We start from the raw sequence: 13,834 nt of genomic DNA, 5'->3' as shown, positions 1-13,834 counted from the left end.
ATTAAAAAAAAAAAATTATTTTCCATGCTACACTGCAATTTGTAGGCAAAAGTAGCTTGTTACTGGAAAAGCTAAACTGTTTTGAAGACAGCTAAGCTAAGTTATCTCTGACTGAAGCTAGTTACTCTCCAGCACCTCTAAAGAGACACATGCACATCGTTTTTGCAGCTTAACTATTCTGAAACACAGCTTGTATGTTACTATGATGTGATTTATTTGCTCTTCCTGCTTTGCCAAAGCTTTCTAACTCTTCTCTGCCCGTTCCAGTGATCGATTACTGCTCATTTGGGAATGATAGCTGCGAGCATGAGTGTGTGAGTGTCCTCAACGGCTTTCACTGCCGTTGTAACGATGGATACTCACTCAACGATGACATGAAGACCTGTACAAGTTAGTGAAGGCCATCGTCAGTTTTTACATTCATGGAATCAACGGTGTTCCTTCAAAATCTGTTTTCCTTCTATTTTTCTTAATTGTCTACCGTTAGTATTGCGGCAACCCTGCAAAGCTCAATCTTGCAAAGCTGCTAGATTGAACACCAACAGATGTGGATCCAAAAGGGTCAAAGGGTCTAATATCCTTCCTCTCACTGCTGTCTGTTTTTTCTCAAAGCACTTACAGCTTTTGTAAGGGATTTTAGATGTTTGTCTACAAGGTTTTAGCTGCTAAATTAGGCCACACAGCCTCTCTCCAAAACCCTGTCCTCCTGTTTCACCCCCCCAAAAAAACAGTATATATAAGTCCCCAATGTGAGCATATGATGACCAAATCAAGATCATTGGTAGACACTTGAGAAACAATTAGAAGGAAACTTAACTTAGAGCATTTACATGCTGTAAATCACAAGTTATATGTGAGATTAATTCGAAAATTCGGCACTGAATGTCATATACTTGAATTCTAATCCATCTAATCCATATTTAGTGATCGATTACTGCTCATTTGGGAATGATAGCTGCGAGCACGAGTGTGTCAGTGTCCTTAAAGGCTTTCACTGCCGCTGTAATGATGGATACACTCTCAATGATGACAAGAAGACCTGCACAAGTTAGTGAAGGCAGAATATCATTCTGCTCACAATCAACCTTCCTTACAAATCAATTCCCTTCCATTTTTTGTCAATTGTTTACCATCAATATTTTGGCCATTGATTGCTAAGCTTGTAAGAGCTTTCCAAACAAGTGGCGTTTTTCCAGTTTGAACACTTGGTACATTCAAGTCATGTTGGAAAGATCGTATTTACGAGTTAAACGCACACGAACTTCACCACAATGTCGTAATTACGAGTGGGGAAACTGGATTTTCTTTAAGCCCTGAGATTCCAAGTTAGGAGCATGTCAGTGAGAGTCTGTATCTGTATTAATGGTAAATTTGTAAAAATTATTGAACAAATTTGTTTTCATTTGTAATAAAATCTACGTTGCATGGACAAAATATGACAGTATTGTACAGTTACGGTAGAATACATAATGATTCAGGCCATTAAAATTGTAATAAAAACATAAAGTAAAAACACACAATGCACATTTTATGCATCATTTTGTAGATTTAGAGTTTATAAAAATCTTGTTGAATGTTATGCAGAAGAGGTGCATTGCCATTTTGCTCCGAGCAAAGTTATTTGAAATCACCTGACGTTGTAATTACGACTCATAAATACAATCTTCCCAGGAGGACTTGAACACACTAACTGTTCAAACAGAGATGCTCTTTAGATTTTGCTTGTCAGGAAAAAAATCCTTTACTTTTTCTATGTTGATTGAGACCAAAAAGTCTCTTACACCCATCTTGTGTAATGCACCATTTGTAGTGGACTTATTTAGGCTTTCCAATAATTCATGGTAGACACTTGAGAAATATTGTGAAACATTTGGAAGAAACTTTCCTTTAAAATACCCAAATGCTGAAAAAATGTTAATTAGGGATTAATGAAATATTTACTATATTCTGCACAGAATGTAATATCCTTGAATTCTAATCCATCTAATCCATATTTAGTGATCGATTACTGCTCATTTGGGAATGATAGCTGCGAGCACGAGTGTGTGAGTGTCCTCAAAGGCTTTCACTGCCGGTGTAATGATGGATACTCACTCAACGATGACAAGAAGACCTGCACAAGTTAGTGAAGGCTCACAATCCATTTCTACATTCACTCGTTTAATTTCCTCGCTTTTTTCTCAGTTGTTTAGTATCAATTTTTGGGCCATCCATTGCTAAACTTATAATAGCTTTTCAGTGTAATAGGTTTCCAAACTGATCTCCAACAGACATGGTCACAAAAAGAGCTGTGGTTTTATCTGTTATAATCTAATCATGATTTAAAGAACAGCGGAAATTTCTGAACTATAACGTTTATATAAAAGAGAAATGTTTATCCTGTTTGGTCATGTCCTTAAATCCATTTAATCCATATTTAGTGATCGATTACTGCTCATTTGGGAATGATAGCTGCGAGCACGAGTGTGTGAGTGTCCTCAAAGGCTTTCACTGCATTTGTAACGATGGATACTCACTCAACAATGACAAGAAGACCTGCACAAGTTAGTGAAGGCCACATGATTCAAATCCACACACACAGCCCAATTTGATACTTAAGTACAAAACCAAAATATTTCATATCTTTTATAATTCCAGTAAGTCCATGCTTAACTCCAAATCCATAAAACAAGCACATCTCAGTAGAAAAATAAATGTAATAACATTTTTTCAAGTTTCCTTTCTATGCTTCTTCCTCTTACAAAACATTTTGCTGTTTGCCAACTACTTTGGCTGCTCGTCTTACTCCATATTTTGAGCTTCTCTGCTTCTTTCTGCCTGTTCCAGTGATCGATTACTGCTCATTTGGGAATGATAGCTGTGAGCACGAGTGTGTGAGTGTCCTTAAAGGCTTTCACTGCATTTGTAACGATGGATACTCACTCAACGATGACAAGAAGACCTGCACAAGTTAGTGAGGGCAACATATCATACAAATATACTAATAATTAGAAATAAAATGAGATATACACTACCATTCAAAAGTTTGGGGCCAAGTAAGATTTTTTTTTGTTGAAAGATATTAGCATGTTTATTCAGTAAATATGTACTCATTTGATCAAATATGACAGTATTTGTTACAAAAAAAAAAAAATCACTATTTCCACAAAAATATTAAACAGCATATTAAGTGATTTCTGAAGGATCATGTGACACTGAAGACTGGAGTAATGATGCTGAAAATTCAGCTTTTTCATCACAGGAATAAATTACGTTTTAAAATATATTCAAATAGAAATTTTGTTTTAAATTGTAATATTATTTCACAATATTCCTGTTTTTGCTGTTTTTTTTTATCAAATAAATGCAGCATTGGAGAGCATAAAAGACTTCTTTCAAAAACATAAAAAAATAAAAAACCTTAACCCATTCCCACATTTTTGAACAGAAGTGTAAATCTGAAATAATTGGGAGATAAAGTTGCAATTGTAAAAAGTCAGGTCACAAAGTTATTATTATTTATGTTTTTTTTTTTTTTTATGAGGCAGCAATTGGCTTCCACTGGGTTTGCTGGTAAAAAGCAACCAGTACCAAAACAAGAATTAACAGCAAGGACAAAACAATCAATCAATAAAATGTGGTGGTGGTGGTGCAATGGATAAGACACATGCCTTTGGTGTGAGAGACCCGGGTTCGAATCCACTGTGAGACACCAATGTGTCCCTGAGCAAGACACTTAACCCCTAATTGCTCCAGAGGCGTGCGACCTCTGACATATATAGCAATTGTAAGTCGCTTTGGATAAAAGCGTCAGCTAAATGAATAAATGTAAATGTAAAACATTGCAAGGACAACAAAAAAACCATAAACACATCGGTTACATTAAGGCAGGTTTCACAGACAGGGCTTGGATTAAGCCAGGAGCAGGCCATATTTAAATTAGGACATTTAAGTAGCTTTTATAAACGTGCCTTAGAAAAAAACATTACTGGTGTGCATCTTGAGACAAAACAATGACACTGACATATTTTAAGATATATCAGTGCAAGTTTGCTTTCAGTTAAAACAGCTAATACATCCATTTTAGTCTGGGACTAGGCTTAAGCCTTGTCTGTGAAACCTTTAGATGTTAAAAGTCTACTTCTTAAGCATTTAACAACAACTTAAAAACAGTAACTTATGGGTGCTTCTCTGTGCATACAACTTGTGTATCGATGGCAGTGTTCTCTGCTTTTGTAAAGTGTGTTTCTTGCCATCCTCTTCCTGTTCCAGTGATCGATTACTGCTCATTTGGGAATGATAGCTGCGAGCATGAGTGTGTGAGTGTCCTCAAAGGCTTTAACTGCCGTTGTAAGGACGGATACACTCTCAATGATGACAAGAAGACCTGCACAAGTTAGTGAGAGTAACTGGTCCACACGATCACTGTTCCAGATCTATGCACACAAAACTAACACAATGCTAATCATGCATGCTTGCTCTGTTTAACTTGGCAACAGGCTTCTTAAATCGTTTAGCTCTCATTATGTTGTTTTTTCTTGCCGTAATAATTTCTTAAAATGGACAGCTACATCATGATCTTGCATGTTTCGTTTTTTGTTCACAACAGGGGGTGCTGTTCATAAAATATTTAGTTCTAATTATGATTTTAAAATTGTACCTTTCAGAATCATTAAAATATAATATTTAATACCTTTTTGAAGAAATTGACTTCTGATGGTAGTTAGTTTTGCATGAGATATTTTAAGGAGATGTTCTCTACCCTATGCCCTTTAAGTATAAATCTTTGCTTATGGGGGAAAATGCTTGCATTATGATCAGACCCCTCAAGTAAAGTCATTTCCAATTAAGTGGATATTTGCTCACTAAAACACTATTTCCTTTGTTTTTATCTCTTAGTGATCGATTACTGTTCATTTGGGAATCACAGTTGTGATCATCACTGTGTTGGTGTGCTCAATGGTTTCTACTGTCGCTGCAATGAGGGATACACTCTTCAGGGGAACGGAAAGACCTGCCAGTGTATGTATCAAGCACCGCACTGATCCTGTTATATTGACTGCATTAAAGTGGATTATAGGGGTCCCATTATGCCTTTTTTTATGTTCAACTTTCTTTAGTGTGTAATGTTGCTGTTTGAGCATGAAAAAGGTCTGCAAAGTTACAAAACCCAAAGTTCCTCCAAAGGACGTTATTCTCTGAAACGCCTCTATTTCAGTCACAGTATTCCTAATTTAAATAATTCCCACCCAAAGCATATACAAAAAAAAGGGCCGAGGCCTTGTTGATTTGCTTTAGTTAGCCGACCAATCAGAACACACTGTGCGATAGTTGCGAAGTGTGTTGAAACTGAGGCTGACCACTGAGCACACTGCATGTTTTGGAAGGAGGGGCTTCGTAAAGACTGGAACTAAATATTAAGTGTAGTGTCAGTTCTGGCAAGTCACGTTAGCAAACTCGCATCAGCTGACTCTAAGCTGATCCATGTCTACCTATAGGAATACAACGCCTATCACTGCATACATATATAAGCTCATCAGTATTATCAACAGTGTTTCTCAGGAGCTAATTACCCTTCTCCATCCCCAGCTCCTCTCGTCAGTCACGATTTGGCATTCTGATTCCCCCTGAATCTGACTAAAATTCTCTAATTATGTTGCACATTAAAATTAATTAATGAAATCTACAATACATTCATGTTGGTTCTGTTCTGTTTACCCTAAGGGGGGTTATTGTTGCTCTCCCTGCTCTTATCCATGCTAGGCTGCATGGGAGTTCTTGCCCAGAACAGAACCATACCCCCAATCCAAACTGTATGCTAATTGTCAATCGTATTTGACGATAGTGATCCTGACAGAAAAAGCGTTACTGACAGACTGGGAAGAGAGGTGCTGCAACAATGTAAAATATGTGAAAACTAATGTGTGTTTTCAACATTCAAGCATGAAAACCTATTCTAATAGAGCCCAAAAACAAAATCAAGACTTTGAAAAAGAGCATATGTCCCCTTAAAGAAGTTTTGGTATTAATATACTTTCTCTTTTCCTAGTGTAATGCACAGAAACAGCTGTTAGTAGGTTTTCCCAAAACAATTGCAAAAAAAAATAGTTCTAAGCAGCGGTAGAATTAGCTTAGTACATATTAATGTCTATATTTTATTGGTTACAACAACAGCTTGCTTTTCAAGAGCAAAACATTTACTTTTCCAACTTTCCAACTTTTTTGCTTTCAAAACATTTGAGATAAGATAAGATTTATTGACCTTCCGAGTTGATTATCAGATTAATCCACCTCATAAATATTTTCTGTTCCCAAACTGCGCTCAAATTGCTCAACACTGTATGGTTACCTTTAAAACTGTTCAAAATCAGCTGGCAAGGAAGTGAAGCGCCCCCTCTTTAAGCTTGATGACCTTCCCAGACCTTGGCCATGAACAGCTGGAAAGACCAAAAATATCAAGTGTGTCGTTTATCACTTTTTAAGTTTACCTAAAGGCTCTGGACGTTTGCTTTAAAGAGTCCAGTCATCTTTTCACCAGATTTCCTCTCTGTCTGCTAACAATGTCATATTTTTATTGTTTTTCTATTTGAATAAGTGTCAAAAACATTTCTTAAAATTATGCATGTATATGCATTTATGCGTTAAATATGCATTCACTCTTTAGTGTCACATGATCCTTCAGAAATCATTCTAATATGCTGATTTGCTGCTCAAGAAACATTTCTTATTATTATCAATGTTGAAAACAGTTGTGCTGCTTAATATTTTGTGGAAACCAAAATATGAATGTCTTTACCATAGAGGTCTTTACTGTCACTGTTGATTAATTTAATGCATCCTTGCTGAAGAAAAATATTCTTCCTAAATGATTTTGATGTGGTTTAAGGCACACTCTTCATGTTTATGTCTTCTGCAGCGGATAACTTATGCAACACAGTCGAACATGGTTGTGAACACCAGTGTGTAAGCACTCCGGGATCATACCACTGTATATGTCCTGAGGGCCATGTGCTTCAGGACGACGGCAAGACCTGCGGAAGTAAGGAACACTTTCATTCAGACGACCCATATTACAGATGAGATTGTCCTAAACATTAGTTTAAAAGGGGAAATGCCTAAAGCTGAATTCCTAAAGCTGGAAAAGTTTCTATTTGCAATGTATAGATTGGTGTCTGCAAGAACTGCATGCTTTGTTGTTAAAGGTGAAGTATGTATTTTTTTCAGTGTTGAAATACTTTTTTTTATCTCGGTTTAATTTTCAGAGATCACTTTAAGTAAGGTGTATTACCATTAGTTTTACTATTGCTCATACTTTTATGAAAACTATCGTATTTGTTTCTAAACCGAGGCTAAATATTAAACTTTGCACATTTCACCAATAAGTTTTGCACAGTGCAGCACCTGGTAGAATATGAAAACATATTTTTGCAGTTCTATTTTGTGGCACAACAATTTTACACATTAAAAACACTTTTAGACACCTTTATAAATCTAAAAAAGTCCCACTTTCTCTGCTAAGCATTAAAAATATGTGTCACAGTTCAGAAATACATGTTTTGTTTCTTATGCCCTCTTCAAGCCTGTCGATCCTCCAACATCGACCTAGTCCTCCTCATCGATGGTTCCAAGAGTGTGCGGCCACAGAATTTCGAGCTGGTCAAGCAGTTTGTCAACCAGGTGGTGGATCAGCTGGACATCTCCCCTAAAGGGACACGTGTGGGTCTCGTCCAGTACTCAAGCCGAGTGCGGACAGAGTTCACGCTCAGCATGTATCAGACAAAAGAAGAGATCAAAAAGGCTGTGATGAATGTGGAATACATGGAGAAGGGTACCATGACAGGCTTGGCTCTCAAACACATGGTGGAGAACAGCTTCACCGAGGCTGATGGAGCCCGTCCTGCTGGGAAGAACATCCCACGGGTCGGCCTGGTCTTTACGGATGGCCGTTCACAGGATGATATTCAAGAGTGGGCCAAGAAGGCCAAGGAAGCAGGTATTATTATTTAGGGGTGTTACAAAAGTGTAACAGTGACCAAAGTGTTACAGTCACAGAAATGATACAAACACTTAAAAATATTTTTTTGTACACAGATTGTAGTTAAAGAATTTATCTTTTATATTAAAAATATGATTTAATTTTTCTTAATTTTTTTCTTTATCAAAATAGAAGAAATCACATGTTAGTCTAGTCTAGCTAACATTTTTTTTTGTGTAAATATTATAATCTTTTATATATTTTTAAATGTTTTATATTTTTTTATTTATTTCTAGAACAGATTATAACAAATTAGATAGATTTGAATTATACAATTTTAGATTATTAGAAATTAGAATGGAAATTCTCCAAAAATTATAAAAAAATTTTTCCTTTATCAAACTTGAAAAAAAAAGTCAAATTTAGTCTAGTTTAGCTTTGTAACATTTAGGTTTTTTTTTTTTTAAATATATTCATTTAGCCTATATATTTTGAAATATTTTAGATTATTTATTTCTAGGATAGATTGAAAGATATTAGATAAATTCTTTTTTTAATGTCATCAGATATGTCTCTAATTGTCAAAAAAAATTGTGAACTCATATATAATTAATAAAGATATACATTTTAACAAAAATTGACAGTCAAAAAAGCTTAAGCTTAAAGCACAAGCATCTTCTCTCTTACCATTTTATTGAAAAAAAATGTTTTCTTAATTTATACCTTTTTTACTCCTTAACATGAAAGGTCTGTCCTTTGGAACATTCGATGTGTCTTGTGTGTTTCAGGTATCACCATGTATGCTGTTGGTGTGGGTAAAGCTGTTGAGGATGAGCTGAGAGAGATTGCCTCTGAGCCTGTGGAAAAACACTTCTTCTACAGCGCCGACTTCACTGCCATCAGCCAGATCGCAGAGAACCTCAAACTCAATGTCTGCGCAGGTGCGTTTGAAACACTGAGAATACACACACACATAGATCTGGATTAGATGGCAAACATATTTACACAGCATGTTGTTCTTTAGCACCATCTAGAGCCTGATATACACACACACATGCATTATTTACATAAGAAGGTGCCAATGAGAATCCTATACACACAGTATATTCATTATAAAAAGCATTTCCCTCACATTTGCATTTCTGCAAAATGCATAAATGCAAATGCAAATTTGAGGGAAATTCTTTTTATAATGATGATTGGTTATTTCATTCTCACTTATTGCAACATTTTTCAGCTGAGAGTCAAGGAGAGATCGAGGTTAAGAACCCCTGCGCTTGTGAAAGTCTTGTGGAGTTCCAACAGGTTACGATGTCCACCCTAGACCAGCTCACCCAGAAACATATCCTTTATATATTTATTACAAATCCTTTAAACAATGCTTTCTTTTCAGCACATTCAACTACACCATGAAACTCTATTTTTTTGCTCATTAGTGCTGTTTATTAAGGCCAGCATCATTTCTACTATTTTGAAAAATCCCTAACCTTAAGAATGATTTCTGAAGGATCATGTGATACTGAAGACTGGAGTAATGATGCTGACAAATTCACAGGAATAAATCACATTTTCAAATATGTGACCCTGGATCACAAAACCAGTCACATGGGTCAATTTTCTGAAATTGAAATGTATACATCATCTGAAAGCTGAATAAATAAGCTTTCCATTGATGTATGGTTTGTTAGGATAGGACAATATGTGGTCGAGAACCAACTATTGTAAATCTGGAATCTGAGGGTGCAAAGAAAATCTAAACATTGAGAAAATCTCCTTTAAAGTTGTCCATTTATGTTCGCGATTGTGCTGCATTCACTCACAAAAATAAATGTTTTATATATTTACGGTAGGAAATTTACAAAATATCTTCATGGAACATGATCTTTACTTAATGTCCTAATGATTTTTGGCATAAAAGGAAAAGCGATAATTTTGACCCATACAATGTATTGTTGGCTATTGCCACAAATATACCCGTGCGACATGTGACTGGTTTTGTGATCCAGGGTCACATATATTAAAATAGAAAACAGTTATTTTAAATGAATAATATTTCACTAATATTTTACAGTATTTTTTTATCAAATAAATGCAGCCTTGGTGAGAATAATTGGTGAAAATTCTTTCAAAAACATCAAAAATCTTGCAGACCCCAAACTTTTGAACGGTAGTGTATAACTAGTGGATTTACGCATTATTACAACCAGCTAAAGTGTTTAACAGAAGCCCCTCTGTACGGAGAGAGTCTAGATTGTGTCTGTCGGTCTGATCTGTTCCAGACTGGCCCCTCTGCTTTGGCTTCTGACATAAACCTCTGTGACCACACGCTTCAATGGCTCTTTGTTTCAGATCTCTCACTCAGCATCATTTATCCAAGCTCAAAAGAGCCCTTGTCCGTGTCTGAGGCCAGAAACAGATGGTTCTGAACTACTAGATGCAGATGCACGTCTCCGCTGGATCCATTTAACTAGAATTTGACGAGATTACTAAGGAAGGATGATGCTTCATGGCTCTCATCACAGTTAGATATTGCTGATAGATGTCCTTCACAGTTGGATGTAGTGGTTTGCATGCTTGCTTTGAAGTGATACAGTTCCCAATCTAATTCCCACATCTTCTCATCGTCTGTCTTTTCTCTCTACTGCGTCAAATTAAAGTGCCAGAGAGGCCAAAAGGCCACTGGGTCTCATTCACTAAGCATGCATACGCACAAATTTGTGCGTGAAATGTGAGTACGAACGATTTTAAGAACAAATCACGAATTACCAAAAATTTCGTCATAAAATTTATTCTAAATTTACAAAAAAAATATAGGAACAACTCTATATGGCTTTATAATCATGTTAAGAAGTGATATTTCATCCTAACATGACTATAATTATATTGAAGTATTGCATTAATTGTATTATATAATCCATATGTAAAATTATATAATAAAATGATTAAATAATACAATCTAATTTCATCTAAAATACATTCCATCATATATAATTAAAGAGTAAGAAAAGCTGTGTTATAGCTTCAGCTGCGAGGTTTCTCTGAATAACACAGATATACGCGTATGTCCAGCTGGCTAATGAGAGGTCTGTATAAAAGGTGTTTATTGTAAGAACTGGTGAGAATGGCACACTTGGCGTTGCTCGACGATTGGGCGAGAGTGTGTCTGCAAACAGCGGCAAGTTTGACGAGCCTGACGAAAGGCTGTAAGGAAAGCGTGTGCAGAGTACTCCGAATTCACTAAGATCAGAATGATGTTAAGAACAAATTCATGTGCATACGAACGTGTTGTGAATTAGCCGGAGATTTTTCGTGAGAAGTTCTCCTTTGCGTACAAATACAAAATAATCCATGAACACAATTATTAGTGAATGAGACCCATTGTCATTTACCTTTTGGTGTAAATATGTAAATTGTTTATTAGTGGTGCAAGCTAAAACAAAACACTATAGACTTAATGCGCCAGAGAAAAAAGGACACAGCATCTTTAAAATTTTGTCTTTGAACTTCAGTTTTTTGCGGTAGCTCTGTATATTTCTATGGCATCGTTGTTGAAGAGTAATTAGCTGGTGAAGTGGATTTACTTATTGTAGAGTTAATGAAAGTTTTCATGAGCATTGTAATGTTTGAACTTTGAAGCGGATGTCATATCAGATGTCAGTAGACTAGGAAGATTTTAAAACGAGCGCTTCATTCATAAATCAGTAAGATATTACCTTCATCCTGTGGAAATACAAACCGGAAGACAGAACACAACGAGCGCAGTGCTGAAAAGGGGCGGGGCTACAACATTAGGTCTATAGAGTGCATTAGTGCCCGCCCACTTTTTCGGCAGCGTTGGTTCCGGAAGCATTTTTTCAATTTTTTTCTCACATAGGGATTTAAAACATAAATTGGCTTTGTTAAAGCGTTATAGGACTTGAACCAAGCCAATCAGTTATGAGGTGAATCACAACATCACAAACTTTAATTTGAAGCAAGAAAGTATTTTAAAATCGGACAAAAAAAAAAATACAAGACTGTGTAGTAGGTGAGTAGTTGGGTGTAGGTGGAGGTAAAGAGCTCATAGGCGCGCTTTGCTTCTTGTGACGCTGTGATTAGTGGTATTTTCTGTACAGCATCATGGGTAATGTCGTTTTTCACCACAAATTCTTCTGTTAAGCAGGATTATTTGAAAAAATAAGTGAAATTAAAATAATGCAGACTGATGGCTTCAAAAGAAGCAAATGTGACCCATGCTGGCAAAACCAGAATGCGCACATGGGCTGATTATGAGCTACAGGCAAAACAAGTGAAATATGTCAATTTTGGTCGAATTTTAGGTTTTCACAAAAATTAGTTCATTAAACCATCGTCTAGTGATCCCAATGCTCCAAATAGCAATTAAGCATCTAAAAGTATCTATATTTGTTTGTTTTCTGAGAGGTGTACCTTCCTAAATAATGAAAAATTGCAGTTTTTCTCTACTCTCTTCTCGCAACATTCCAACTTTGTGAATATTCATAGCGAATTCTAGATGGCATGAGTCTGAACCAATGAAATGTGATTTTCAAATCCATGCTGATGTTAACAAAACCAGCTTGTTGCTAACCAGTCGCAATAACACCTTTGGTGATGAGTCAAAACACCCCGCGCGGTGGCGCATTGTGGTATCATGGAAGCATCCATCCTCTGAAAACACAAAAAGTAATTTTCAAGCTTTTATTTAAATTTTTCATCAATATATCCCTGTTTTGTAATGGATATGGATGATAATGAGAGTACTCAGTAGGTGGCTAATGCTTTAAATGCACTGCGTTCGGCGAATCTTGTCGGAACATTTGACATGGAACATTTTGCTCAATTTAATGACTACTTCAGTGATAATGTGCCACCACCAAAACAAGGTGATTGTGGACATCAATGGTTGGGCATGGACACAATATGAAACTGTCACTACTGTATTAAAATGAACCTTGCTAGCTGTGCTTCTAAGGAACCACCTAAAAAACACCCAGGATGTGCAAACAAGCAATTAGAAACCACCTAGAACACACTAGACTTGTATCAGCAAGTTTTGCACTGGCAAACATCTCTCACATCTTCTTAAGAAAATGTAAAAATATATAATGCCTACAACAGCCAAAAATGCAGAAAGGTAAGATGCTAAGTATGATTATATGATCATTTATTATAGTATATTTCCTTAACTATATGTCACTGTCAGCTATGACCAAGCGATTGGAGGTGCTGGAGAACCAGTTGCTCACAAGAAAATGAAAGAGCAAATCACACAACCGTTTGGAGGAGGAAGGGGCCCGCTGGGGGTCAAGGGCCCTACAGTCAAAAGATCTACAGGTGTAGATGTCTGAGGCATGAGGCCAAATAATTCTGCTGCCATGTTTGGACATGGCTAATATTGTTCTCTATTTATACATGATCTGTATTGTATGGTTTATAGAGAGGTATGTATTTATGGCAAATTTGATATTAGCATTTATACACTAAAAAGGGAAATTAAGTTTTTGGTACCACTCTGAAGTATTGTCATCATTATAATGTTTGCATCTGTTTTTTATTGGCACCAAATTTGTGTGGATCTATAAAACCTTCCTTTTATGCACATATAGGCTATATTACAAAAAAACAATTAGTTAGTAATGACACTCTTACAATCATTAGTTTACAGACAAAATACTGATACCAAAAGAGAGAGACACAATGAGGCAAATGAAGCACTCCATATTACCAAAGCTGTTTCCCGTCAATGTTGTGCCTGAATATTTGAAATACTCCGAGGAACACGTCTGATATTTGTTAATTGTTTAACTGGACTGCAAACAGATTTTTGGACTCAAGAATGGCCTGAATGGTTTGTTAACACTAAAATGAGATTTGTGTAAA

General features: G+C 36.1%; 1 protein-coding gene across 5 annotated transcripts in view; it reads left to right on the top strand.

Annotated features, from left to right (window-relative positions):
* Positions 1-13,834, top strand: part of matn4 (matrilin 4) — a 24,117-nt gene extending 10,283 nt beyond the window's left edge. The window contains exons 8-19 of one of the 5 annotated variants that reach the window (XM_079883559.1): positions 268-390; positions 925-1,047; positions 1,999-2,121; positions 2,421-2,543; positions 2,827-2,949; positions 4,252-4,374; positions 4,879-5,001; positions 6,896-7,018; positions 7,559-7,972; positions 8,743-8,895; positions 9,192-9,296; positions 13,152-13,834. In XM_079883559.1, the coding sequence (XP_079739685.1) occupies positions 268-390; positions 925-1,047; positions 1,999-2,121; positions 2,421-2,543; positions 2,827-2,949; positions 4,252-4,374; positions 4,879-5,001; positions 6,896-7,018; positions 7,559-7,972; positions 8,743-8,895; positions 9,192-9,296; positions 13,152-13,210 (1,715 nt within the window). In that variant the 3' untranslated portion in view covers positions 13,211-13,834. The remainder of the gene's footprint in view (positions 1-267; positions 391-924; positions 1,048-1,998; positions 2,122-2,420; positions 2,544-2,826; positions 2,950-4,251; positions 4,375-4,878; positions 5,002-6,895; positions 7,019-7,558; positions 7,973-8,742; positions 8,896-9,191; positions 9,297-13,151) is intronic. The other 4 variants (XM_079883560.1, XM_079883561.1, XM_079883562.1 and 1 more) reach the window with 4 other exon arrangements.

This window comes from Squalius cephalus, assembly GCF_949319135.1.
Source record: "Squalius cephalus genome assembly, chromosome: 10".
Lineage (NCBI taxonomy): Eukaryota > Metazoa > Chordata > Actinopteri > Cypriniformes > Leuciscidae > Squalius > Squalius cephalus.
The sequence above is the reverse complement of the archived record's forward strand: the minus strand, read 5'-3'. Positions and strand labels throughout refer to the sequence as shown.